The following is a 26,794-nucleotide window of genomic DNA, read 5'->3' as shown; positions in this document are numbered from 1 at the left end:
GACTAATCCGGATGGCCATTGTAAAGAGAATACATCAGAAGGAAAAAACACGCTAGTATCTATGACAGCTGAAATAATAATTATTATTTAGTTACATTTGAAGAAAAGAATTGCTTTAAAAAAACAGAAGATATGTTACCAAAAAAGTTTGCGAATATAGTAAAACACTAAGAGAGTATATATGTATCTATGACAACAGAATGTGTTAATCTTGTTGTTGTCTGTACAGAAGTATTTTTAAGAAGAATGTATCTTACCAGTAAAATTCACAGTTATAACAAAAATCAGAAAGAGAAAGAAAAGAAAAGAAAATGGTTGATAAGGAAAAATATGGAAAAATATGGAAAAATAAAAAAAATAAGTAAATAAAATACAAAAAAAACAAAATAGGTAATTAAAAAAAATGAAACTCAAAAAAAATATCCAAAAAGCATAATAGATATAATGGTGTAGTATCTAAAAGTAATCTTTGTATCAATTTACACAGTGTGTGTACAAGAAGTTACTTTAGATATATTCTTTTAACCAAGATCAATCAAGACTAGACATCCTTTTTTTTTGGAAATATAAATATACGTTTTTGCTACAATCTTACTTACCCTTGCTCACGCACTCTTACAATTATTCTTACTTTTACTCACACTTTCTCTCTCTATCTTCCCATCTTTTTCTGTCTTTTATTTTGGTATGTTTGATAATAAATATAATTGTAGTGTATAATAGAAATTTATTCAAAGAATATAAAAGCATTAACAGTTAATACAAATTTGAACTTATATTTTTTAAATTAATAGAATATGTCTAACCAAAATGAAAGCTATCCCACTCGACGCACTCCTGCTGAGAGAGAGATGACAAACTCTCTTGCCATCTTGCGTCGTGACATGACCACTGTCATGAAAGACGTTGCTGATATCAAAGCAAAAACTTCGAACACTCCTGTGTCTGCTGTTTTGCAGAGTCAGCCAATGGCTTTAGTGCATGCTGTTGCTCCTGTGAGCATGGAAATGAATGTAGCTGGTTCTCCCACCATGGCTTCTGATGCAAAATCAGTCAACAAAACAAAAGTCTATGTATGTATCATATATATAGTAAGTTATATCTTTAATAACTTATCAAGATTCAATAGAGACTTCTTCGGGAGCATTTGTGGGACCCTAAGTTCAAGTCAAAACATTTGGCTGAAGTTCAAGCCAACAATGGCAAGCCAAGGTGGAACACAGCTGTCAACTTCAATCAGTCACCAAACACTGAGCTGACAGAAAACCTCGTTGCCTACTTGGAAAGAAATTTTGTAGGAGCAGGACTGAGAAAAAGTGATGTTCATGACTTTGTCTACACGAACTTCACTAGCAGAAAGCGTGCAGCTAATAAGTCTCAGGCTAAAAAGAAGTCAGACAATGCTCGCAACAGAAGGAGTAGCTGCGAAAAGGAGGTAAGTTATACTTTATTTATTTATTATTTGAATAATTCTTATCTAAGTCATTAATTTAAAGCAAAAAAAAGAAAACTAATTTAATATTTTCAACAGCACTTGAAACGTCGCAAAACAGCGTACCAGTCTAACAAGACTGCTATTGATGACGAGATGAAAAGAGATTGCTCTGGGCTCATTATAGAAGAGGCTATGTCTGTTGGTGAGTCAGACGATGGCACTTCGCCTCATGTTTCTTATAGTGGGCTTCGTCTTTGTCGTCCAGGTTGGAGAAGTGATGAGGTACTTAGTTTTTTGAAAGTTGAAATATTTAATTTAGTTAATATATTATATTGTATTATACTGAATAAAATATTAATGTCTTTAATATAGTACAACCACTTCATCACACTTGTTGACAACAAAGTGGTAGCCAATTTAGGCTTAAATAGCCATCAATTGCTGTCATGTGCTTTTGGCAAAACCATTGAAGGACCAGTCCCTGATGCAATTGCGTCACAGTTTCCTCAGTGGGCTCTTAGAAACGGGCCCTAAATAAAGTTTATATTTTTTGTTCTTTTTTTCTTCATTCATAACGTCTTATACTTTAAATAACCAAAAAAATGCATAAAGAGGCATTACTTGTTCTTTGTTTTTTATTTAATTATTCTCATAAAAAATCATAGTGCATAATTATTCATAAAGGCTTCAGGCATAGTATTTTTTTGGCATAGGAATGATCAGCATTCTTTCTTCGTTCATATCAGTTACATCTACAGCAATTGCAACCTCTAAGTGTATGCGATGTACACGCAAGATGTTGTGATAATTATCAGCAGAGAATTCTGGCAAGCAGATTGCAATACCTTCATCTCTGTGTTCATTGTCATTTGTCAAATTATACCATCAGATGTATGCAAAAACATGCTGGTCTTGATGTAATGTTGATGCTCGGTGGTTTGGATGAGGAGGCAGAGTAAATGAATGTATAAAAAGATACTGAATTTGTCTGGTATATAGGCTTGAAGTTCGGCCATTGCTGCTACGGAAGAAAGCTTGAACAAGTGACCCGCGCTTACCAGAACTGTTATTCCCAATATATGTTTGGCCAAGGAGATCAATTGATTTCAATTTTGTGATTCGGTTATTTACAAAATATTGTGACAATCTGGCATTGTGGTAAGAAATGAGATTGGGCATAGCATAGGCGATTTTATAATAATCTAACAATTGAGGATAATCAATATCACTCATTGTTGATTCTTTTAAGGACTGTAAAAGAAAGGTGGATGGGGGGAGTGGTTCATTGCCTTTGATAGGTGCTGCTTGACTTAAGGATGAGTCTACAAATTGTTGCAGTCAGAAAGGTTGTTGGTTGGTTGGAGCATAAGTGGCATAGGTCGTTATAGGTGCGGTCGTAGAGATAAGTTTTTCGAAAAGAGGAAGGAATGGAATGAGGCTTGGACATGATAACATATTTCGTACGTAATCAGCTTTGTATGCGTCTGCAGTGAATTTTGTCATATAGGTTGTTTCAAACCCGTCTTTTCTGTTTGTCTTGTTATTCTTTAACAAACCATTGTATCTCTCAAAACCAAAGAGCCAATAGCCATACATGGGTCCAAAATCACGAATTGTGTCATGAAGATGGAGGTGTAGGTGCATGTTGCAGGTGAGGACTTTTGGTTCATATGTATCTTCACAAGATTGACAGAATTCTTGTAGATATCTGTGTGCTTGGTCTATTTCGATGAAACTGATTGACGACTTTACAAGTGTACAGCATGCTTTTACATAGTGCATCCAGCCATTGAACATATTGGATGGAAGAACTGGTTTTAGAAGCATGGGAGAGTACACCGATACCCAAGACTTCCACTCATCTGCTTTAATGTGGGAAAAGCCCTTTCCTATCTTCGTTTTCAGCTTGGTATAGTTGCTGGGCAATATCATCATTGCTGCAACTGTCTGCATTGCAAGCAGATCATTGTTTTTCATTTTTTTGATTTTTGTCCATGTTTAAATCATTCTCTTTGGTGTTCCCAGAAAAAGATTATGCATGGGATCAATGATCGTTCCACGTACTAGATCAAAGTATCCAAGGCGATACAACTGCGACCATCGAATACTATATTCGACCTCCAGCTGCTGCCTTTCTGAGGGTGTACTCGCACTATTCCACTCCTCAGCATGCACACGGTTTGCTCTATCACTTCGATGGCGCCACTGGTCACAATCAAATCCACGGAAATCGACAGAAGAAGTGCCTGGTAAACGAGAAAATTGACTGTTGCATTTGTAACAGGCGCATGTGCTGTTGTGTGCGGTGAACCCACTAGTCTTTCTGGCAGCAGGTATATCGCATGCAACCATCAATAAGGCTGCACGAACTGTTGCACCATCTGTTTGCTGGTAGGTGGGTATCTGTATTCCAAGATAGAGCTGTATCATTTTGTCGACTAATGGCTTGAGATAATGATTGATCTCTTCTGATTTTGGCTCTTTTGGTCTGGGCATGAGGCCAACAAGGATTGTATTTTCTGCTTTAAACCGCTCACTTCTAGGCAGGTTGTTAATCACCAGGTAGATAGCACCGCAGGAATAGCTAGTACCATCGAAAGGCTGGAACCAGTCGATGTTTAATGTCAGCATCAATGAATGAGGATGCTCAACAAAAATTTCATTGTCATTGTCCTTCAAATCAGTCCAGGCTTCACCATCGTAAACATCACACAATGTATCAGTAATCTTGAATTCTTGGTTCCAGTGCATGATCTTTTGCTCGAAATCAGGATGGAGGAAAAGAATTTTAAGAGCACGTGTGAGAGACTGATATACATAAGACTTCTTTGCGACCAAACCACCAGACAATGATTGGACCATTAATTTGCAATTACAGGCGGTATGTGCACCAAGCTTTACAAAATCACAATTCAAAGGAGCAGGTACACTTTCCTCATACACCTTGTGGCAATCCTGACAAACGACAAATCTCTTAATCCCTTTTGTCATGGCTGAGAATCCTGTCATGCTTTGGAGACCAGAAAGACTCATGGGCAATTGGAAATCCTGCTCGTAAATCGATAAGAGCTTGTTGATGAACTTGATCAAGATAACAGCACCCTTATTGACCACATAGCGGGAAGCAAACATTACCACAAAAGTAGCAATGAACCTGTGTACCGGATTTTCAGGCATATTTGGGGTGGCAAAAGGATCTATTGTAAAAAAAAACAAAAAAAATTAACACCCCCCCTTTTTTCAGATTTTTCTTTTTTGGTTCTTTTCCTTGAATTTTTTTTGGGTCTTTTTTTATTAGTTAATTAACACGGACTGACCTTCAGTATCGAATTCTTTAACTTCAATCTCAACAATATTCTCTTCATTGTCTTCACTTTCTTTACTGCCATTGCTTTCTTTGTTATTGTTATTTTCATCACCATCACTGCTTTCGCCATTCGACTCATTGCTAAAAGCAACCTCATCGTCAGAAATTGGGGCTCCTTCCCAAACAGACGAGTTGGTCTGACCGCCCATTGCTTCCATGGGTCCGGTTTGTTGGTTTGATGTAGCTACATATAGAATTCAATTTTTAGTTTACTTCTCTTTTTATCACAATTAACGTTTCTTACTTTCAAAATCAATATCCATGAGATTTCTTTGAACAAATACATCTATTGAAATAAAACATTATATAAAATAACCAAAATGAAAATGAAAATGAAAAACAAAACATACTTCTTTCACTTTTTTCCATGTCTTCATATCTTGCTCTTTTATTGTGACGCTGGAGGGTTCGTGTAGAAACAAAGCTGTAGCCTTGTTGATTATCGCTGCATTTTGTGCAATAGCACTTCTTATTATAAAGTTCAGAAGTAGAGGACATGGTGTTTATTTTGTTATAAATGTTAAGATAAAAGGGAAACAAGTGTTACATTTACTTTATTTGTTCAAACTTTATAATAATAATAATAATAATGATAAAATAATTTGGATGATTATTATATCCAAGCCAATAGAAAATTACAACATGACTTTATGAACATGTACACCAAAAAACATGCTGAGATGAAAAATTGCTCTAAATATCCACATGTAACCATGAACCTTCACACAAGGGTATTCAGGGTCATTTCTCCAGTGTCTTCCTCTCTATATGTTTTCTCTTCACATCAAGCCCTCGTCAGCAATGAGTGATGTTGACTATCCTCATTTGCTTGATTATTATAAAGTCGCTTATCACATTCCTAGTCTTGAAAGTTATCAATTTCCATCCTCCTTCTTCTCCTTCGTTGACAATCAGATCACAAAGTTGAGATCAATCAATTTGCTTGGCCAGGTATACAAAGGCTGTAACGATGCTTCTGGTTGCAGCTCATTTGTACAATCTCTGTTCCTTGGAAGTCAAGGCAATAATCGATTGGCATACACTGGCCAAATTCAGTACCTTTTCTTTCACTCTTTCACTCCACCAGTAGACAACACCGAGCTCCAAACACGTGTCGTTTATCAAGATAAACACGTGTTTGTGTTTGTTAAGTGATTCCAGATTGAGCATGACTGTTCAAGAGAGTTGAAAAGTGTTGACATCTGCAGTACAGATTTTATTGCATGTGATTTTGAATGCATCTTGCCAGTACATCGAATATCATCAGTTGTTGCAACATGTGATTATAAAACCAGTACAAATAATAAGAAAATACTTGTCAATGCTTTACCACACAAACAATACAATTAATATTTAATACATTTCATTTTTAATAAAAAATTTCAATACATAAGTTAATGTAGTCTTATTATATATGTTGCAAACAATACATATATGTTAAGAAATTTTGAGAGTAAAAGAAAAAAAAAACAACAAAAAATGAGTTTTATTTATGACCCATATTTAAGAGCCCATTGAGATAGAGCAGGATCTAAATCAATTGGGACTGTTGATTTCACTGTTCTACCATAAACTCTCTTAAGCAGTTGGTGGGAATTTGTTAAACTAAGTAATAAACATATATTAACATTTAGTCTGGCATCATTCAAAAAAGAAAACTGTTAGGTTTTATCTTGTCACTTCTCCAACTTGAGTGAGCAACACGAATCTCATTTCTTGGCTGAGAGGGGGACATATCATTGTCTGATTCGCCTTCAGATATGACCAACTTTTGGATCAGTCCAGAGCAGTTTCAACCCATCTTGAGATCAATGTCAGCCTTGTAAGCATCATAAGCAAGGCGACAGCAAGTGTAGTTCTAAAGGAAAAAGACAATACAATTAATATTCTAATTGTTATTATTTAGTATAAATTGAAAATATAGTTTACATCAGTTTCGCAGCCAGATCTTCTTGAATTAGTATTCAAGGCTCGTCTTGTTTCCGGAAGTTCCCTTTGCTGGCAACGTCTACTACAGAAGTTTGTGTATATACACTTACAAAGGTCGCGTGTCCTCATATCAGTGCCAGCAAATTTCTTTTCCAAGTAATATAAGAGTTGTTTGACTAACTCTCTATTTGAAGAGCGATCAAAACGAACATCAACTGCCCACTTTGGTTTTATGACATTCGCTTGGATTTCTGCCTGGTCTCTTGATTTTAGCTTTGGGTTCCACATATAACCATGAATGTAGCCCTATCATATTTCAATTAGCAACAAGATTGGCAAGTGTTTTTTGTATCTTTATACTTACAAATACAGCATTAGTATCACCTGATTCAGTGGTGGGAAGGGCAGCAGAAGTGGATGCAACACTAGTGGGCACATGTGCAGATGCTGGGAGAGCAGACAAGGCATCAATGTCATTGATGGCGGTTATGTTACCAGTGATGACTACATCAATTCTTGTACCCATAAGTGTGATCTTATCCTTTATGGCCTTCATCTCTTCTTTCATCGCATTCAAAGCTTGTAGCAACTGGACATCAGTACTAGCAAGAGAAGGAGCGAGTCTGTGGTTGGAGGTAGATATTATCTGTAATACATCATAATATTTTCAATTGTTAATATTAGTTCTTTTTCTTTTTTATTCTCTTTTGTAAGAGACAATCTATTTATTTTTTTATGTAAATTACAGTAAGTTTGCAACGTAGATTTTTTGAGATGATATAACCAAGAGTGAGTGAAATTGAATTGCAAGTAGAAATATTAAGTATTTATAGGCGGTAGTGATGTTTCAGAAACACTTCAAACACAACTTCTTGAAACACTGAGATGCAAATCGGCCTTGATACATTTTTTGGCCTCAATTGATCACCTCTTTTCAGTTTTTTTTTGCTATTGTTTATTAGATAAGCTTTTTGGTATTTTGTTTCAAACACGGAAAAAAAATTACATCTTTTTCTTTCTTCTTTTCTGCTCCTTTCCTCTTTTCCAACGTTTGTCATTATTATATAAGTGGTTTTTTTGGTAACATACTTCTTTATTAAATACTTTTTTATAAACAATAAAAATTAATACATTCTTTTATTATCATAATAGATGGTTGTTTGCTTTCATTTAAATGCATTCATTTCACAATTGCTGTCCAGATTAATAAAGGTCAATATTATATTTTGCAAAATTGACATCTATAAAAATCCTTCCGACTTGTTTTTTTATTACAGACTTAATCATCAAGAATAACTGCTGCAAATGAATTTAGTTAAAAGTATCAAGATAGTATATATATATATATTATTTTGACATGTATCTTACTAAAATGAAGTCTTATTATAGATGAATACTGTTGATTCCATCTTTGATTTCCCTTACATTATACAGCTGGAAATAATATTATATGATAAGGATTACTACTTTATTTTGTATTTTAGTTATATTAAGATTATAATATGTTAACATAAAATATTATTATTTTTCATTAGAGTTCTATCAAGTGTTTGCAAAAACAATCTATCTCTGTTAATATATATTCTTGCTACTGATATGTAAATTATTTATTATTTTATTTGATTTACAAAAATTAATGTTTTTTGTTGTTTTTATAGTGAAAGATATCATAAGGAACGCCATGGATTATCAATATCGACATCTATTTTTTGCTCGCTCTTTTCCAATATTTACAATGTAAGTATAAAAGTGTACACAAAATATAAAAGCATACTACATTAAATGTAGTACCCAGCACACATAGCTAATAATTTTTCTATGCTTCTTAAAGACTGTTGTATTTCAACAAACAGTCTGCTTTCTTTTTATATTTTCAGGTATTTCTTTTCTGTAGATAATTATTCTATTCAAACAGTATCAAGCAGACCAGTAGAAGCAATAACGGATATCCAATAAATCAATACTATAAGATTGTTATAGTTCTAGAAACATTCTGTTCTTTCCAAATAAATACTATTATAAACTTTTACCAATAAAACAATTTCTGAAATTAAAATAAAAACGATTGAACTATACTATGGTTCAGAATCCAAAGAATTGCTCAAGTATTGAATTTAATTGGATATAAAAGATAACGAAGAGGTGTAATGTTGAACTATACTACTGTGTCAAGATCGAAAATAAATATATTATCCACCTTTAAAGCTCCATATAAAACATATAAAAATAAAACCTTGGTTTCAAAAAACTCTTTTCAATATCCCAAGTCAGATCAACATACCAAAAGTGCTAAAGAACTATATCCACGTCATTTTTATTTGACCCCACACATGTGTATAGCTGGTCATGGCACATGGTGCTAAGACGAATTTGTTACATGGTGATATGTATCTGGACTCAATGTTAAACCTTGTCTTGACACCTGAGTAACTACGCCTTTACACATACGTATGTCAGGTCATTTTTCCAGTGAAAGTGCTTAACAAAAAGTGCTTAACAAAAAGTGCTTAACAAAAAGTACTTAACAAAAAGTGCTTAACAAAAAGTGCTTAACAAAGTGCTTAACAAAGTGCTTAACAAAAAGTGCTTAACAAACACTACGGCGGGATGAATGGCAGTTGGGCCAAAAGTAGGCACATAACTGCCATTTTTTTGGTCGAAACCCAATAAAATCTCCGCCGTTTGTTGTAAGATGGTAATGTCATTCGTAGCAATTTAAAAAAGTAACATGAAAACACTTTTTTTGTTGCTGTACAATATTTTCAATAGTGTAAAAAATGTTTGTAAGTTGTAATGACCACTTTGAGTATTGAAATATATGTTTTATTGAATATCAAATATGTCAACAATTATTAAGATTAATAATTTTTGGAATGTGTGAACGAAATGGTAACATAACTGCCATTTTTTTATTTTTTAAACTACGTTCTTTTTTTTTAGATATTCTTTTTATCTTGATGAATTGGCAATTTGATTTTATTTAAATCGCGTAATGGCGTATAGAGCATATAGGGAATGAAGAGAAAAGCATAAGGTGTATAGAGAATAGAAAAAAAACCGGAGTATATAAAGAAGAAAAGAAAGACGGGACATATAGAGATTAAAAAAAAACATAAGAAATAGAGAAAATTAAAAAAAGAATATAAGATACAAGGATGATATAAAAAATATAAAAGATATAAGGATATAGAGCATATAGAAAAATAAGATAAAAATAAAAAGGATTACAGAATGGAAAGATTGCCTTTAGTAATGCGCATGTTGTTGTTAAAGATATAGTAGGGCGCGATGACATAAAACTGGTTTCCATTTGGTGGGTATTGGACCAGACCAACTTGATGACAAATGTCATTTACACTTATAACTGCATAAGTCGGTTGCGTTTGGTGGCCTAGTGTACGGGTGCTTTGTGACCGTTGTTTGACGATAGGTACTGATGAGTCATGACCAGCCGCGTCATGTTCCTTCATGACCTCCATGAAAGCAAGAAAGTGTGGGAAGCCATAGAAATCTACATGCTGAAAGTAGAACTGTACTGTACCGACGAGCCAGCTGTGAACAATTACATTACGGTTGCTAAAATAAATAAATAAATAGAATGTAAGCAACTTTTGATTGTATATCGAAAAATATTATACTTACTTTCTATAGGGGCAAGTAAACATCACGTAATGGTTGCCACAGCTGGTCTCGTTTTTCTTTCTTCGGTACATGCATGAGGAATATACAGTCGAGTCCATCCACAGACGTGCAGCTACAACAACAACAGAGTCACCAAACTCGTGGCCAGTCAAGCCTGTTGTTCTCCGGTAGTATTTCAATAAAGCTTCCTTCACACTAGGGCCGCCTACACCTTCTACCGAATCATCATTCAAATTAACAAACTGATGAAATGGCTCCCACAACTGCGCACCACTAGGATCATTAGGAAGGTCCATGTAGCTCTCTCTTCCATATGGCTTTGGCCGAATGAGGTTGATTTCATCACAGATGCTGATTGCCGTGCTGGTATAATTGTGAATCACAAATAGCTCGACGAGAAAACTGGCGTTTCGGCCACCCTTTGATTTGGACTTTATCAATTTCGAGAAGACACCAATTACTCTCTCCATTGAGCGAGTGGAGTAGCATTGCAGGGGGCCTTGCTGCTTGATGATATAGGGTATATGGACCAGGTAATGTTGCACTGGTTGGAAAACACTATGAGACAGGGTATTATTCTGGACTTGTTGGTATAAAAACGAGTGCCAGTGCTTGAAGTATCTATTATTAATATTTAAAAAATGGTAACAGTCAGCTATTTGTAATGATAATATATGAGATGTATAATAACTTACGACTCCATCTCATCAAACAATTCTGATGTCAACGTCCATTGCAAGGCAAGCACGCAACCTTTCATGAGAGATAATAGAGCTGTTTTGACAGCCCTATTTGGTAAATAAGGCACGACCAAAGTGGGGACAAGATATAAGAGAAAGTCAAGCCAGTCCACTGCGCAAGTACCATCGATCTTGGCAAATACGTTGTCGAAACTGCCTTGAAATGAGGTGGGTATATATTTTCGTGAGCTGGTGATACAGTTTCCGATTGTTACAAGGTCTGCTCTTTGTATATGAAAAGGGTATTCGGTGGTATTGAGGGTATTGTCTGAATGGGTATAATAAAATTTGGTTTCCTTTGTGAGGGTGACGGTAATCAGGTCATACACAAGCTTTCCAATCCCTCTTGCAATTAAATGAAGTTCATCTAATGCAAAAAATGATGATCCAGAGAAGGTTGAGAGTTGGGTATATACGCTCGGCTGATATATGTTCTTGGACTATTACAAGCAGTTATTTAGTATGAAAAAAAAGATGGCTAATTGAACATTTGTATACTTACAGGGTTGCCTACTTTGAAGTCTTCCAAAGGTCTTAACCAGGCAGAAATGTCATCAAAGTACATGCCATGCCGTCTGTTAGTAGGGCATTTGCCTTTGGTCTCACAAAAACGGCAACCAAATAAACTTGTATGGGAACCAATGTGGGCCATATCAGCTACAGCTGGAATATCGCCAGAAGCAAGCAGAAGATAGACCTTGGATCTGCAAAGCTCCACTCCATTGTGCTTGACAACCAAGCCATGTGCCTCAAGATCTCGCAATTCATTGATGATGGGTATAAGAAAGGAGTCCAAATGAGTTGGCTTCTTGGGGCCAGGCAAGATTGCCAGTTGCAAAAGGTATTTGTTGGTATATCTAAGTATTTTATTAGTAATTTTTTTTTAAAAAAAATGTAATAATAATAATAATAAATAGTAATAAAGTAATTAATTACCTGATGGATGGGTCTAGGTTGAATATTATGCAATGGATGATGGTATATGAGTTTTTGCCTTTCTTTTGATTGACAAACCCATTGGTATAAAGCCCAATGGCAATATCATTGGGATTGGAGAACAGGCTCTGCTGCACCAACTGCTTGTAATTGTCACCATCAAAAATGTTGGTTAGCTGACCAGCTACAGATTCCCGGTTTGCTCTGTAACAGAGGAGTTCTCTTGTGGCTGGATCTGCCAACATTTGAGAAAGCATATCCCCAACTGACATAAGTTTCATACTGGCGGCTGGTGTCTGACTTTGATCGGGATCAGTCTTGTATTGCGGTTTACCGCAGTCAACACAAGATTCCTGGTCGTCATTAATGCCATACAATCGACAACCACTAGAGCAGACATCATACTCATGGCCCTTGACACTTGACTTTGACTTGAGCAAAGCATCAACAGTTTCGCCATGACTGATCTTAGCCCCAGGTTCTAAAAAAAAACGATATCACTACATGTTAGTGATCTGGAATTAAAGTACAAGGTAACAGAAAATATAATATTTTACCCATCATTATATCGTCATGGTCTCGGATGACAGTGTTTATAAATTGAACAATGTCTCTATATGCTGCTCTAGCAATTCTATGTTGTAGCATCAATTGAGACAGATGAATACTCATCAACTCGGCCTTGGTAAAAGTATTTGTACTGATTTGGCTGCTGTCGTAAATGTGAGCTTCACCCTCACTGCCCTCAAAATTACATGCGCACTTATATGAAATAGTATTATCAAGCTCCATAGACTCCATAGTATATTCTGTAATACATTATTTAGTAATTGGAAAATAAATAATACAATTACAGCTCTTTTCATTACCTGAATTGCTAACAGATTCATCTTCATTACTAGTATCATTTTCGTCATGGTACATGTCAACATCATCCAGAATAGACTGGTCAATTTCAGTCATTGTTGCTGAATCTCCTCTGTGAATTCTCTTGTGGTTTTGCAGCTTCTGGTAGTTATCAAAAAACAAGACACATTGATCACATTGGTATTGCTGTGTAGATATTCTATCTCTCTGCTGGCTGGCGTTGGAAGAAGACATATTGGTTGGGTTGGTACGTATGTAATATATAAAATAAAGCTGCGAAGAGGATTTTGGTGCTATTTATTAAATGTAAAAGACATCTTTATATACTCTTTATTTTTTAACCAAAATGCTTGCGGCTCTTTTTCTTTTTCTCTCTCATAATGATGATATAGCAATGATTACAGTAATGTCAATGCTAGGTGAAACACCTGTCAGTAAATAATTCCCGTGGTTGGAAAGATTCTTCTTCATTAATAATTATGATGTAAGTTAAAATACTTCTTGGTTGACAAGGGGGCACCATTAAAAGAGCACCGGTGAAACAGACACATACTCTTTACTTATGAGCGATTAGATATTCTTTGGGCTTTATAAAGAGGTATATGTATATTTAGGATAATTAATGACCAAATAATTTATGTTTTTTTTTAAATAAATTATCAATTACTCTCTAATACCAAAGGCAAAGAAAAACAGCCTTCTAATAATTAACAGTTAAAAAAAAGTAGTACTGTCTAAACACATTGGTAGAAAAGACATATTTATATTATCTGTGTTGTACTAATAATATTTTTGAGATAGTGAATATATATTTAGCTAATAGCATTATTTTCTTGTTTATGTATAAAACTTAAAGAAATAGATATAGATAATGAGGGCTATAGTCTGATACTCTTTTACTGACATCATCAAGATAAGCACTACTGATCGAAAGGGGTGTTAATTGAAAGTGCCGATGTGAGTTAAAGCACACCTTTTTCAAAAATGTACGGTTTCAGTCAAAAATGCCCCTTGGTAAATAATAGTAATGACAGTTAAAATTATTTTTACCTTTGATGACAGCATCAATCAAAAGTTTTAGTCGATAATGATAATAAGTATGATATGAACTTGAGTATCATAACATTTACTTTAATGTTGATAAAAAGGGGCTAATTAACTATATGATGCTCAGATGTTATATAGCTACTGTAGAGTATATTTAAAGTTATAATTTTAACTGGTACAGGGTTTTGTCATTGAGAACTTTAATCAAATTTCATGCTATATCTGCAATATGTATAGAGTTATATTATTATATCATATACTTTAAAACGTTTAATATGTAGACGGTGCAAAGTATGAACATTTATACATATAATATTGATTTAAAGTCTAATTCATTTTATCTTTATATTTCTTACAGTTTTGTTGTGTCGACACAAAAAGACTGTATCTTGTTCACATGAGCTACTGTAGACAGGTGCAGACAGGTGCATACAAGTGCATAAGCATCCCTTCTTCTATATGTTTTGTTTGTACATCTGTCTGTATCTTTTTCATATAAATAGCTATCAATTGCTTGTGATAAATCGTTGCCTTTCTCAAACTCAAATTGCTCTTATTCTACTTGTCTAAACTATCACCTTTTCTTTTCAACTCACTGCTTATAGCTAAAAAAAAACTTAAACATGTCCGATATTAACACAACTCTCCTCAACTCAATTCAAAAGATTGAGGTTGATCTTGCTGAAATCAAGCAAGCATTGCGCGAGCTTCAAAGGCAATTCAGCAATCAATTTGCACCAGCAGTCAGTGCAGAAGATCTAACTACAATGCAACAAAGCATTATTGAGCAGAGTTGTAAGTCATATATATTCTGTGCTTAGATGTTTATTTACTTTATTAATATTGTCATACATTTTTTGTAGCTCTTGAGTGCATTGCCGAGTCTGTGAAAAGAGCCTAGCTCACAGAGTACCCTGATCAGCTCGGTAAGCAAGTAATCAATACTGGCGGTGAGTTCAAAGGAAAAAACGAAGCACAAAAATACAATCTGTTGCTTCAGATTCTTCACGAGCAGGACTGGAAGGCGCGCTGCAAAGAAGTTCCACAAGGGCAGCCTTTGCCCCCATTAGTCCCTCTTTCAGACCATGATTTGACAGTAAAAAGACTGCATCTCAAAACATTAGGCCGTACGGTAAAGCATGATATCATTGACAAAGACTATTCTGCGGCCTCAAAAGAATGGAAGAATATCCCAGAGAAAAACAGGGAATACTACATGATGCATTTGGAGAGGTTGGCGAAGAATGGTGGATTGCACATCCACCAATATAAAAGAATGTGGTGTGCAAGAAGCCTTCTTTGGGAAAGCTTCAAGAGCGACAACCAGACGCACAAGAGAAGAATGGCAGAGAAGAACAAAGTAAGTTTATCAATTAACAAATCTATATATTGTAAACTTTAATTAACATCGTTTCCTTTTATTATGCTATAGACACAGCGAGACATAAGTGATTCTTCGCTTTCTTCTCCTGATATGTCAGAAACTGGTGATGTTGAGTCGCCCATAATGGCAGATGTGCTGTAAGTTACCATTGCTGCTTTTTCTCATGCACTGTTAATACAAAGCTAATATAAACTTCTTACTCTTTTATGTAGGTCTCCTCCACCCACAGCAAGTGTCGAGCCTGCTCGCAAGAGAAGCCGAAGATCGTAGTTTGGCTGCTGTGATTGGCTGAGTTTGATTTTTTTAGTCTGTCTTTAGTGAATTTTTTTTCTTATCTCGTCATTTTTCTTTTTATGTTTTTTATTCCTTTTTTCTTTCATATAAAAAATTTATCGACCTCTTTCATATGATTGCTAATGTTGTGATTACAAGAATTTGAAGCTAATGTACAGCATCTACAATTCCGCTACATTCAAATATAAAAGGAAATAGTATATAGCCTTTTTTTTGGGAAAAAAATTAATAGTAATATTTTTGTACTGATATATTATACTTGGGAGTCGTTCTATTATATGTAAGTATATTGAGTAGAATAAACACGTTAAGCTTTCTAACAAGATGCTCATTCCAGTTGTATGAATCAGATTCGAATTAGCTTCATGTTACATGACTTGAATCTTTGCTCAAGTTTTTCTTCTTCTATGATAACGACTTTCTATAGTGCTTATGTTTTATTGCTTTTCTTATATATAGATCTTAAATATTAATACATTCTTTAATATATATATATATTCTTAGAGTAAATGCTTATTTTACTGAACAAGTAAGCATATTATATAAAGGTAAGCATTATAATAATATTATATCTATTTATTTATTTTAAGTTTTTTCTCTAATATTAGTATATTTGTAGAAATCGGTAAAAAATAATAAGTGCTATCTAAGATATATTAGAATACCCAAAGTATATGAAATACAATTTGAATAGTAGTGTTTTACTGCATACGTTTTGCAGTAGCTAAACAGAACCATTTTTTATTGCGAGTGGCCGATGGAATTGTTTTTTCATTATTACTATTATTATTATCATTTTCATTTAATAAAACATGTATTGAAATAAAGATTCAATTCAATTAAACCCGATTCAATATTGTATAATAAAAAACAGACCATTCTGTTAAAGCTGCAAAGGAAAAACAAGAGGTTGTGCTAGAATTGAAAGCAATAGAACAAAAGAAAGAATGTAATAGAGGAAAGGAAGGACGCTTGATTTTTTTTTTGAAAAATGGTAACAGTGCCTGTTTTGGCTTTTTACATAATAAATAACTGCCATTTTTTATTATGAAAAAAATGGTAACAGTGCTTGTTTTGGCTTTTTACATAATAAATAACTGCCATTTTTTACTATGTAAAAAATGGTAACAGTGCCTGTTTTGGTCTTATACAGAGTCATAACTGCCATTTTTTATTAAGTAAAAAATGGCAGTTATGTTACCAAAGTGGTAACATTTTACTATTTTCTCCACCGTAGTGAATATTTATATTATCTTATACTTTAATTCCAAATTTCTAACACGTAGTAATGTCATTCCTTTTTTTTTAGACCTGCGGCTAAGATCAGTCACAGCAAAATTGTTGATGCTTTGCTCAAGTCCAAGTCAAGTGTCAAGGGCCATGAGTATAATGCCTGTCCTAGTGATTACCAATTGTATGAAATTAATGAAAATCAAGAATCTTGTGTTGACTATGGCAAACTGCAATACAAGACTGATCCTGAGCAAAGTCAAATACTATCTGTCAGTATGAAGCTCATGTCATTCAGTGATATGTTTTCTCAAATGCTGGCTGATACAGCTACAAGATAACTCCTCCGTTACAGGGCAAACCAGGAATCTGTAGCTGGTCAGTTCACCAATGTTTTCGATGGTAACAGTTACAAGCAGTTGGTGCAGCAAGGCCTGTTCTCAAATCCCAATGATATGGCCATTGGGTTGTATACTAATGGTTTCGTTAACCAAAAAAAGGGCAAGAGTTTGTACACCATTGTTCATGCTGTTGTATTCAATCTTGACACATCAATAAGATAATAAATCAATTAATATATTAATTTCAAAAAAAGCTACTAATAAAAAGCTTAGATACACAAATGAATACCTCTTGCAGCTAGCAATCTTGCCTGGTCCCAAGAAGCCTACCCACTTAGACTCTTTCGTGATGCCAATCATCAGTGAAATAAAAGATCTTGAGGTGCATGGCTTGGTGATCAAGAACAATGGAGTTGAGGTTTGCTATGCCAAGATCAACTTGTTGCTTGCTTCTGGTGACATACCAGCTGTGACTGACATGGCACACATTGACTCACATGCCAGTTTGTTTGGTTGCTGAATCTGCAAAACAAAGGGAAAAGCCCCAGACAACAGATGGCACGGAATGTACTTTGAAGATAGTTCTGCTCTTTTGCAACCTTTGGAAGACTTCAAAACCAGCAATCCTGTAAGTATATAACAGTTTAATTAGATTATTTCTTGTACTAAATAACTGCTTGTAATAGATAAAAAAAATATACCAATAAAGCATCTTTAGTGAGCTGTCAACCTTCTCCAGATCTTCCTTCTTTGCACTGGATGAACTTTATTTAGTTGCAAGAGGAATTGAAAAGCATATTTACAATGTGATCACTGTGTTCTTTATCAAGGAAACAAATTTTTTTATACCCATCTGGATGATATTATCTCTACCACAGAATACCCATTCTTCATACCAAGAACTAGTCTTATGACAATTGACAACTGTATCACAAGTTCAAGACCATATATACTAGTATCATTCCAAGGCAGTTTTGATAATATCTTTTTCAAGATTGATGATACTCATGCAGTTGATTGGCTTGACTTTCTTCTGTACATTGTTCCCACTCTTGTTGTTCCATTCTTACCAAACAGGACTGTGAAAACTGTGGTGCTGTCACTTGTCAAAGGTTGTGCACTAGCATTGCAATAGACGTTGACTTCGGAGTTGCTAGATGGCATGGATGTGTAAGTCATAATGCCTCTAACACTATATCACTATATACAAAACTAATTACAGTTTTTTTCTTTAAAATAATAATAATAACAAAAATAAACATTTTAAATACTGGCACCACTATCTATTGTAACAAGTTCAGAACAAGACTATATCTCGTAGTATCTTCAGACCAGTGCAGCACTATTTTGTAAATATATCATTTATTATCGAGCAACTAGGTCCACTTCGATGCTACTCCACTCAATCAATAGAGAGAGTAATTGGTGTCTTTTCCAAGCTGATCAAGTCTAAGTGCAAGGGCTGCTGTAATTCCAGTTTTCTTGTGGAGCAATTTACATTGTATAACCATGTCAAAATAGCCATCCGTATCCAGAACGAAATTGACCTTATTCAGCCCAAGCCATATGATAGAGAAAGTTATATACATCTTCCTAATGATTCTAGTGGTGCACAGTTGTGGGAGTCATTTCATTGATTTGCTCATTTGAACGATGATTTAGTGGAAGATGTAAGCAGCCCTAGTGTGAAGAATTCCTTAACTAGATACTATCAACAAACATCAAGTTTTATGATTTTTGACATAGGTGATTTTACAATTGTTATTGCTGGTTGTTTATGGATGAATTCGACTGTATATTCATCTTGCATGTATTGACAAAGTAGAAATGAAAGAGATCATGGTAATTATTATGTGATGTTTATCTGTTCTTACAGAAAGTAGATATATAATTTTTCAATATAAAATCAAAAGTTGCTTACATTATTTTTATTTATTTACTTTAGCAACTGTAACATAATTGTTTACAGCTGACTTGTTGTTGCAGTAATATTCTTCTTCCAGCATGAGAATTCACTTGGCTCTCTTCGTTTCCTTGCTTTTATTGAAGTAATGAAAAAACATGACGTGGCTGCACACAACTCATCTGTACCAATTGTCAAACAGCGGTCACAAAACAACTCAACAGATAGCCAAACACAACCCACATATGCAGTAATAAGTGTTGATGATATATTTTATCAAGTTGGCCTTATATAATACCCACCAAATGGAAATCAGTTCTACATAATTGCATCTTATTATGTTTTCAACAATAATATGTACATTACAAAGGGCAACCTTTCTATTTTATAACTTTTTTATTTTTTATTTTTTACATGTTCTATATACCTTATATTTTTTATGCTTTCTATATCTCCCGTGTATTCTATATTATTATTTTTATTTTCTATATACGTTGTTTTTTTATTTCCTTTATACTCTATGTTTTCTATTTTTTATTTCTCTATATGCTCTATCTTTTTTTATTTGCTATATATCTTATGTTTTTTTATTCTCTACATGTTCCACATGTCATTATGCAACTTAAAATTAAAATAAAATTGTTAAGTGAGCAAAAAGAGAGATATATCTTTTTTAAAAAAAATCTTGGTTTAAAATAATAATAATAGCAGTTATGTTTTCATTTTGTTCATACATTTCATAAAACATTAATCCAAATAAAACTTAACATTCTTAATATTAAATAAAGTGTATACTTTAATACTTAAAGTAGTCATTACAACTTACAACCACTTTCTAGACTATTTGAGACATCGTATAGCAACACAAAAAACAGATTTCATGCTACTTTTTTAAAATGTTTCTAATGACATTGCCATCTTACCAAAAACTACAGAGAAATTATTGGCTTTTGATCAGAAAAATAGCAGTTATGTGTTTGTTTTGGGAACAGTTGCCACTCTTATAGCCATAGTGGCCAAGGTTTGAATCCTGACCCTGGAAGTGAAAGTGCAAAAATATCTTATTATATCAAAACGCCCATTACACATGACATGGGGTGTTGTAAGAATGGTTGGCTCTCAGCAAAATTTTGGTTGTCTGGCAGTGTAGTAACATTGCAGAATTCTTTGTAATTCTAGATTTTTTTTTCTATTTTCTGACGGTGGCCAAGACTGAATAAAAATTGATTTATCTATTCATAGAACAAAACATTAATAAGTACAACAAAAAAGTATCATTCTGTTAAAGATAACTTCACGTAATTACAGATTTTATCTTATTTTCTTGCTACATTTAACTGAACAAATCAACTTGGAATTAACATTATTTTTATATATTTTCTTTACAAGCATAACTACTTTCATGACACTATGAGAAAAAAGTGAGGATTCTGCTGGGATTCAGCTGAAGATTCAGCTTGGGATTGAGCTGGCAATTTTTGCGAATTGCAGTGAAATCTCCAGTTTCCTTTTAAGTAATATATTTTAATTCCCACTGACTTATTGATTTTAGGTTTTATTTATATCCTATTATATTCATGGCTCTTCCCGCTAATTCTCCAAACGGGACTATTAAAGTCCTGACCAACTTTTAACAAGCAAAAAAATCATGGGCACATACAGTACTAGGAGGATCCACCAAGATCTCCAGTCTTATCGCAGGTCCTACACAACGTACACTCAACACCCTGGCCAATGGTGAACCTGGAAACCTTACCCCAAGTGCCGAACTTCCTCCTCTAGTGGACAACTTTTTCTCACAAGTAATGCGGCCGTTCCTGAAAGGCACCACCAACCATTCAGTTGTCATCGACATCACTGCACTTACAGTCGCACAAAAGCCTTTGTTCCTCTCTGATTTACAGACTTTTTTCAATGGCAACAAACATTTGTGGGCTGGTACCGATCAAATTTGCTGCAAATACAATCGTCTGTACGCAGAAATTGTAGTCTCTCCTCTGTACTACAACTGATTTAAGAATGATCCTGTCCTCATTCTTCCCTCCTTCGACGTGCCATTTACTGTCTATCCCACCCTACCCCTCTCTGCCGAGATCTTGAAAATCTCTCTTTCCAGACTGCCTTACCAGTATGGCCATCAAGATGGCAGACTGGCTCAGCTCCATGCTGATATGACCAACAACTTCAGCCAATTTGACGCGATTGTTGACTGTGGCTATGTCACTGGTAGCAGTGGCCTGTACGCCGGCAGTGGCTATGCCGTTCTAGTGCTATCCCCACCTAATTCCACCCACTCCTCTGTAAAACTCTCCCATTCACTGAACTGGTCTTACCAGCCTCTCGACTACTCCTCGGATACTGGTACCCTCTCCTCTGACTTTGACCATGTCAGTATTTTCGTAACATGGGCTGCCATGCCTCCTTTCTGCCGATACTGTCACTCGGATAAACACGCCCTGATCAATTGCGATTTACTCAAAAAAGCTACCATGTGTTGCCTATGCAACGCTGGAGGTCACATAGCCAAGTCCTGTCCCTGCAAGAATGAATCTTCTGTAACCTCACAGAAACGCCGTAAGATTCTGGTCGTACAAGAGACACCTCAACCCTCAACACCCTCTTCTTCTATCGTTGTGCCTCCTCTTCCCTCATCCTCTTCCACCAATGTTCCGACAACTACAGGCCGTGTCAAATGCATTCAAGGTTCTCTAGAGCGATCTGTGACACGCTCTCAGGCCTCTCTTGTAGTACCTAATGCTCTGAACAATCCTAACCCCATCAAGGAACACAAGTTACCTTTGCCTTGTCAATACTGTGGTCTACTCGGCCATCAGTGCTCCAACCACAATGCTTGCCTAAAAAACCCCTGATATATTCAGAAGGAGACTACTTCCAATGATATGGAGACAGACTTTGACGATTCCAATGACAACGACCCTCTTTCTGCAAATGAGCGTGCAGATCCTCTTGGATCGCCCCAATAATTAATTTGATGAATTTAGTACAACCTAATACTAATATTTCTCCTACCCATACTGCTTCTACAATCTCTGACTATCTATCTTTGGCTTCCTCTCTACCCTTCTTCTCATGCAAACTGAACATTGGCACTATCAACTGTTGCGGTCTAGCCAAAACAGCAGATATTTCTTCTTGTAACCAGTTTATTCGATACCTACTAACTCGCTCCCTAGATCTGCTTGCACTTCAAGAAACGCATGCAACCTCAACATTGCAAGACACCTTTCACTCCCAATTTCAGGCCAAAACTAGCTTCTGGTCCGTCCACTGCGGCCTCATCTCATTCTCCTCTGATATCATTCTTAGCAACTCGTTTACTAGTCCTTGTGGCTGCATTATTTCCAGCACTGTCTCTCATGTGACTAATCGATTTGATCCTTTTGTAATTACAGTTATCTATGTTCCTCCCAATAGACAAGACAAATTCTCCTTCTTGTCCTCTCTCTGCACTCAACTTCCATCCATATTTCCTTTCCTCTCCATGCCATACGGTCATATTGCGTGATTTCAACTACACTTATTCTCCTGCTTCCCCAAGGGTTCGGCAGGCGCCTCACAACTGGCTCAAGTACATCAATGAGTTCTTTACTGATGGGATCACCCCACCCGGACAGATTTCCAATTCGACTTTCCATCGAGGACTATCCCAATCATGTATTGATTATCTGTTTGTCTCCTCTGATATGGCTTCTTCCATCCACTTTGACCACAGTAGAACTACTTATGTCCAACCAGCTTGGTCTGATCATTTTCTACTGTCTGCTCAATTACGATTATCCCCAGCCACGCATGCTTCCTCGTTGGTCAATGCGGTTGGAAAAGGGTTGTGGCGTTCCCACCCTTGGTTGGCAAATAATTGTCTCTTTTGTACACGCCTCACCCAATCTCTACATAGTTGCGTTCACAACTTTGCTCCAGGACTATCCCATGCCACCAAATGGGAAGCACTTAAGGCTACTACTGCAAAAGTAGCCAGAACATTTAGTTGACATCGTGCCTTTACTCTCTCTCGTGCAGAAGATCTTCTTCATCGAAAACATGCGGGTATCACCAAAAAGCTAGTGACTGATCCTTCACTTTTACCTGTCCTCTCTCCGCAATTGCTCGTTGTTGAGCACCAACTCTCACAACTGCAGCAATACCATGTGGAAAACCTGGCACTACGTTCTGGTCTATGGTGGCGTGAACTCAGAGAATCCTCACCTGGATATCTGAAACAATCTATTGCTTCTCGGGCCTCTCGAAAATTGATCCCTCCTCTGTGGAATCCAGCAACCTCTTCTATCTGCACATCTCAAGAAGAAATGCTAGAGACTACCACTCAATTTTATTCTGATCTTTACTCACCTGATGATGTTGACCAGGCTGCAATTGACAACCTGTTGAACGTCCTTCCCACACACCTCCACATCTTCTCGTCTACAGCAGAATCTCTGGTTGCACCCATTATGTACAACGATTTGCTGGATGCTTTTTCGCGATCCCCTCAAAAATCCTCTCCTGGCATGGATAGTCTCCCATACGAACTGGTTTGACTGGTGGTTACAGATCTGGCTTGTTGTGATATTGCGGTTGAAGTCTACAATAATGCTCTCTCTTTGTCTGATATTCCTCCCTCTTGGTTACACTCGTGCATTTCGCTTCTGCCCAAAAAACCTCCACTCAATTCCCTGAAAAATTGGCACCCAATCTCACTCATCAACACAGCTGCAAAAGTCTTCACTTGCATTTTAAGTGCTCGCATGCTCAGTACTGCAGCAGTCATCATCACTTCGTATCAAACTGGTTTTCTTTGTGGCAGGTTCATTGCTGACAATGGCTTGTTGATGAAGCTCATTCTTGAACATGCTCACAACACCCAATCCTCCAGTATTGGCCTTCTCCTAGATCAGGAAAAAGCATATGATCGTGTTCACCCATCTTATCTTTGTGCTGTTCTTACCTGCTTCAGTTATCCAGCCTCCCTGATCCAATGCATTGATAGTCTCTTCTTTGGCACTGAACTGCACATCAACGTCAACGGATTCCTCACTGACACCATCCCACAATACCATGACCTCAAACAGGGTGATCCCCTTAGCCCTATCCTTTTTAATCTGGCCTTCGAACCACTTCTTCGGAACATCCTTCTGGACGTGCAACTTGAAGGTTTTCATTTGCCACGCCCTTCTGTAGCCACTGCTTCTGCCACCTCAACTGACATTAAACTTCTAGCCTATGCTGACGATGTTATATGTCTTCTCAATTCTCCCACTGAGCTGTCCTGGTTACATCACCATCTGTACACCTATTCTCGAGCCTCCAACACACTGGTGAATTTCCACAAAACCGAAGCTATCTCTCTCTCAGAATCATCATCTATATATCAATCGATCTGGCTCCCTGCTTTAGCTGAGCATAATATATCCAGTTGGCATGACTGCAACTCTCCTGCCCCCGTCCAATATCTTGGCTTCCCACTGTTCTCCTCTTTACCACAACACGATCTCTTCCTGAACGATCTTTTAGAACAAATAAAACTTGGGTGCCAAACGCATCAACGGTGTGGACTGTTGGTTTGAGGTTGCTCTACTGTTCTCAACTCCCTGATTCTCAGTCGTCTCTGGCATGTGCTTCGCGTGGTATCAACACCTAAATCCTTCTTCAAATCCGTTCAATCCATTATATCCCAATTCATTAATTTTCGCATTTTCCCCTGGATCAGCTTTGCTACAGCTTGCTTGCCACGCTCTCAGGGCGGACTTGGTCTGCTGAATCCAGAATTGCAACAAGGTGCTCTACAATTGCGTTGGCTTGGTCCCATCCTCTCGACTTCTTCACTGCAAATATGGTCTCGTTGGCCCTTTTCACGTTCCATTATCCTTCCCTGTCTGCTTTCCTTTTTACAACACCATCTCCAACATCACAGCAATGGCTACGGCCATGACCCCAAAGATCTGGATCACTGGTTGCTCTTCTTGTTCCCACGACGTTGTCCTCTCATACTCCTAACTGGACAAAGCTCCCTGTCCCTACTCCTTCATGCCTTGGAACAATTGCCACATACATTTGTGGGTGTAATAGCCACTACGGCTACTTGTTTGGAGATCCCAATTTCTTACATAATCACTCCCACACCACCTGCTACACTTCCACAATCAATTGCTGACCTCCCTATCTCTGTTGCATACACCTACGATCTCCACCACTTTCACTGTTTGCGTCCTAAACATAGACAGGAATGCATTGTTTACCCGACATTGTCACATAATGTCCAAGCTCTTGTCAGTGACCCTGATACTACCATGTCCTCTTTCTTTACACACGCCTTTACAGCTCCCTCTAGTGGAACTTTCATCAGCCCTTCTCCCACCGCAATATTTGATCACACCTTCATCAACGTGCATCCATTTCTGCTTTCTCTTGGGCTGGTCCCCCGATCTTCCGATCCCTCCAGACTCAAACTGACAATGAAAATGTATTGCTAACAATGCTCTCATCTCTCTTCTGCTTCCGTTTCTGTGCCTCCTCCAGTATCCATTAACTGGTCTGGCTTCCGGCTCCTCCCCCTGTCCCATACTTGTCGCAACATTTGGTATTTTTACCTTCACCAGAAAATTCCGCACAAGTCACTCCTTCATCGTTTCATTCCTGCATCCAACCCTTCCCCTGCCTGTCCTATCTGCTTCGACCCATTGGAATCTTTAGAACATTTCTTTTTCTCCTGCCCTCTAAAACTTCCTATATGGCATTATGTCTGGTCCACATATATCAATTCGTCTCAAACTCCGGTCACTCTTCCTTCCCTCCAGCTCGCCCTCACTTCTCTCGTCCTTCCTGATAATTCTTGTCCCAATGCTATGTTCGCAATAGCAGCTGCCCTTGAAGCTATTTGACGCTCACATTGGGCTTTCATCTTCAACGATACCCCCTTCCGTGCCAGCCAAGTGGAATCTCTCATTGACAAACTCTTCCTCAAAGCATGGCAGGAATCTTTTCTCTGCTCTGACATCCCCCACGCACCTCTCCCTTTTATCTCGCTTGATTGACTACTTTTCTGCACCTCTCTTTCCCTCTAGTCTCGAACCTTGCTTCACTTCTTACTTGTTTTCACCTGACTTCTCCATAAAACCCTAAAAAAAACCATAACAAAAAAATTTAAATTATTTTAAAACAAAAAAAAACCAAAAAAAAAATATAAAAATATGTCGCTACCTTTGCCCTCACAATATAAAACCCCAAAAACACAGTTTGTGACTATCCCAATAATATTCAATTAATAAACTTTGAGACTATGTCTCCCTATAAACAAAAAAAAATATATTCTATTATATTTATCCATATGCTATAACCTTATTTTGATTGATAGAAAAAAATATAAAAAAGTTTTTATTGGTAAGAATGAAATAAAAAAATTCATAAATTGGTAATAGAAAGGATGTTATCTAGTAGAAAATTGAATATTTTATCCATTTTCAATTGAGATGGCGATTTAATTTCCAATGATTGTTATTCGTTTTTCTTGGTTGACACAATTTAATGAAAAATGTATGTGGAAAATTATGAATTTCCTAATTTTCCACTAACATTTTCCATTAATTATTTTCTCAAAATTAAGTCTATTCTTTTACTCTCAAATCAATAGATAGGGTAGCCAGGGGCGTCTATTGTATATGTAA

At 36.3% G+C, this 26,794-nt stretch overlaps 8 protein-coding genes across 8 annotated transcripts; 4 read left to right on the top strand and 4 right to left on the bottom strand.

Moving 5' to 3' along the window:
• Positions 1-797: 797 nt before the first annotated feature.
• Positions 798-1,969, top strand: PHYBLDRAFT_165393 (hypothetical protein; the record flags this gene model as incomplete). The annotated part of the gene is made up of 4 exons (XM_018435227.1): positions 798-1,091; positions 1,130-1,435; positions 1,532-1,717; positions 1,808-1,969. The coding sequence occupies 4 exons, from the start codon at positions 798-800 to the stop codon at positions 1,967-1,969; spliced, it is 948 nt and encodes a 315-aa protein (XP_018294935.1).
• A 153-nt stretch (positions 1,970-2,122) lies between these two features.
• On the bottom strand, positions 2,123-2,668 carry PHYBLDRAFT_142399 (hypothetical protein; the record flags this gene model as incomplete). The annotated part of the gene is made up of 2 exons (XM_018430805.1): positions 2,123-2,288; positions 2,415-2,668. 2 exons carry the CDS (start codon positions 2,666-2,668, stop codon positions 2,123-2,125), a joined length of 420 nt encoding a protein of 139 aa, XP_018294934.1.
• Positions 2,669-3,454: 786 nt separating this feature from the next.
• PHYBLDRAFT_102296 (hypothetical protein) lies at positions 3,455-3,985 on the bottom strand (the record flags this gene model as incomplete). The annotated part of the gene is made up of 1 exon (XM_018427700.1): positions 3,455-3,985. A coding segment is annotated over one exon (531 nt), but the record flags the coding sequence as incomplete, so codon positions are not given.
• Positions 3,986-5,570: 1,585 nt separating this feature from the next.
• PHYBLDRAFT_142397 (hypothetical protein) lies at positions 5,571-5,957 on the top strand (the record flags this gene model as incomplete). Its single annotated transcript, XM_018430804.1, has 1 exon — positions 5,571-5,957. One exon carries the CDS (start codon positions 5,571-5,573, stop codon positions 5,955-5,957), a length of 387 nt encoding a protein of 128 aa, XP_018294932.1.
• A 637-nt stretch (positions 5,958-6,594) lies between these two features.
• On the bottom strand, positions 6,595-7,299 carry PHYBLDRAFT_165390 (hypothetical protein; the record flags this gene model as incomplete). Its single annotated transcript, XM_018435226.1, has 3 exons — positions 6,595-6,660; positions 6,732-7,037; positions 7,096-7,299. The coding sequence occupies 3 exons, from the start codon at positions 7,297-7,299 to the stop codon at positions 6,595-6,597; spliced, it is 576 nt and encodes a 191-aa protein (XP_018294931.1).
• A 2,656-nt stretch (positions 7,300-9,955) lies between these two features.
• PHYBLDRAFT_62916 (C2H2-type zinc finger transcription factor) lies at positions 9,956-13,150 on the bottom strand (the record flags this gene model as incomplete). The annotated part of the gene is made up of 8 exons (XM_018441038.1): positions 9,956-10,307; positions 10,374-10,994; positions 11,069-11,553; positions 11,616-11,970; positions 12,455-12,523; positions 12,557-12,566; positions 12,607-12,858; positions 12,919-13,150. 8 exons carry the CDS (start codon positions 13,148-13,150, stop codon positions 9,956-9,958), a joined length of 2,376 nt encoding a protein of 791 aa, XP_018294930.1.
• A 1,436-nt stretch (positions 13,151-14,586) lies between these two features.
• On the top strand, positions 14,587-17,212 carry PHYBLDRAFT_165387 (hypothetical protein; the record flags this gene model as incomplete). The annotated part of the gene is made up of 7 exons (XM_018435225.1): positions 14,587-14,706; positions 14,865-15,323; positions 15,396-15,484; positions 15,560-15,613; positions 16,146-16,170; positions 16,250-16,266; positions 16,951-17,212. The coding sequence occupies 7 exons, from the start codon at positions 14,587-14,589 to the stop codon at positions 17,210-17,212; spliced, it is 1,026 nt and encodes a 341-aa protein (XP_018294929.1).
• A 2,990-nt stretch (positions 17,213-20,202) lies between these two features.
• On the top strand, positions 20,203-25,603 carry PHYBLDRAFT_165386 (hypothetical protein; the record flags this gene model as incomplete). Its single annotated transcript, XM_018435224.1, is given in 9 exon segments — positions 20,203-20,264; positions 20,538-20,629; positions 20,778-21,087; positions 21,232-21,920; positions 22,118-22,494; positions 22,529-23,120; positions 23,154-23,665; positions 23,685-23,766; positions 24,699-25,603. The coding sequence occupies 9 exon segments, from the start codon at positions 20,203-20,205 to the stop codon at positions 25,601-25,603; spliced, it is 3,621 nt and encodes a 1,206-aa protein (XP_018294928.1).
• Between the last annotated feature and the right edge of the window lie 1,191 nt (positions 25,604-26,794).

Source organism: Phycomyces blakesleeanus (genome assembly GCF_001638985.1).
Source record: "Phycomyces blakesleeanus NRRL 1555(-) unplaced genomic scaffold PHYBLscaffold_5, whole genome shotgun sequence".
In the NCBI taxonomy this organism is placed as follows: domain Eukaryota; kingdom Fungi; phylum Mucoromycota; class Mucoromycetes; order Mucorales; family Phycomycetaceae; genus Phycomyces; species Phycomyces blakesleeanus.
The sequence above is the reverse complement of the archived record's forward strand: the minus strand, read 5'-3'. Positions and strand labels throughout refer to the sequence as shown.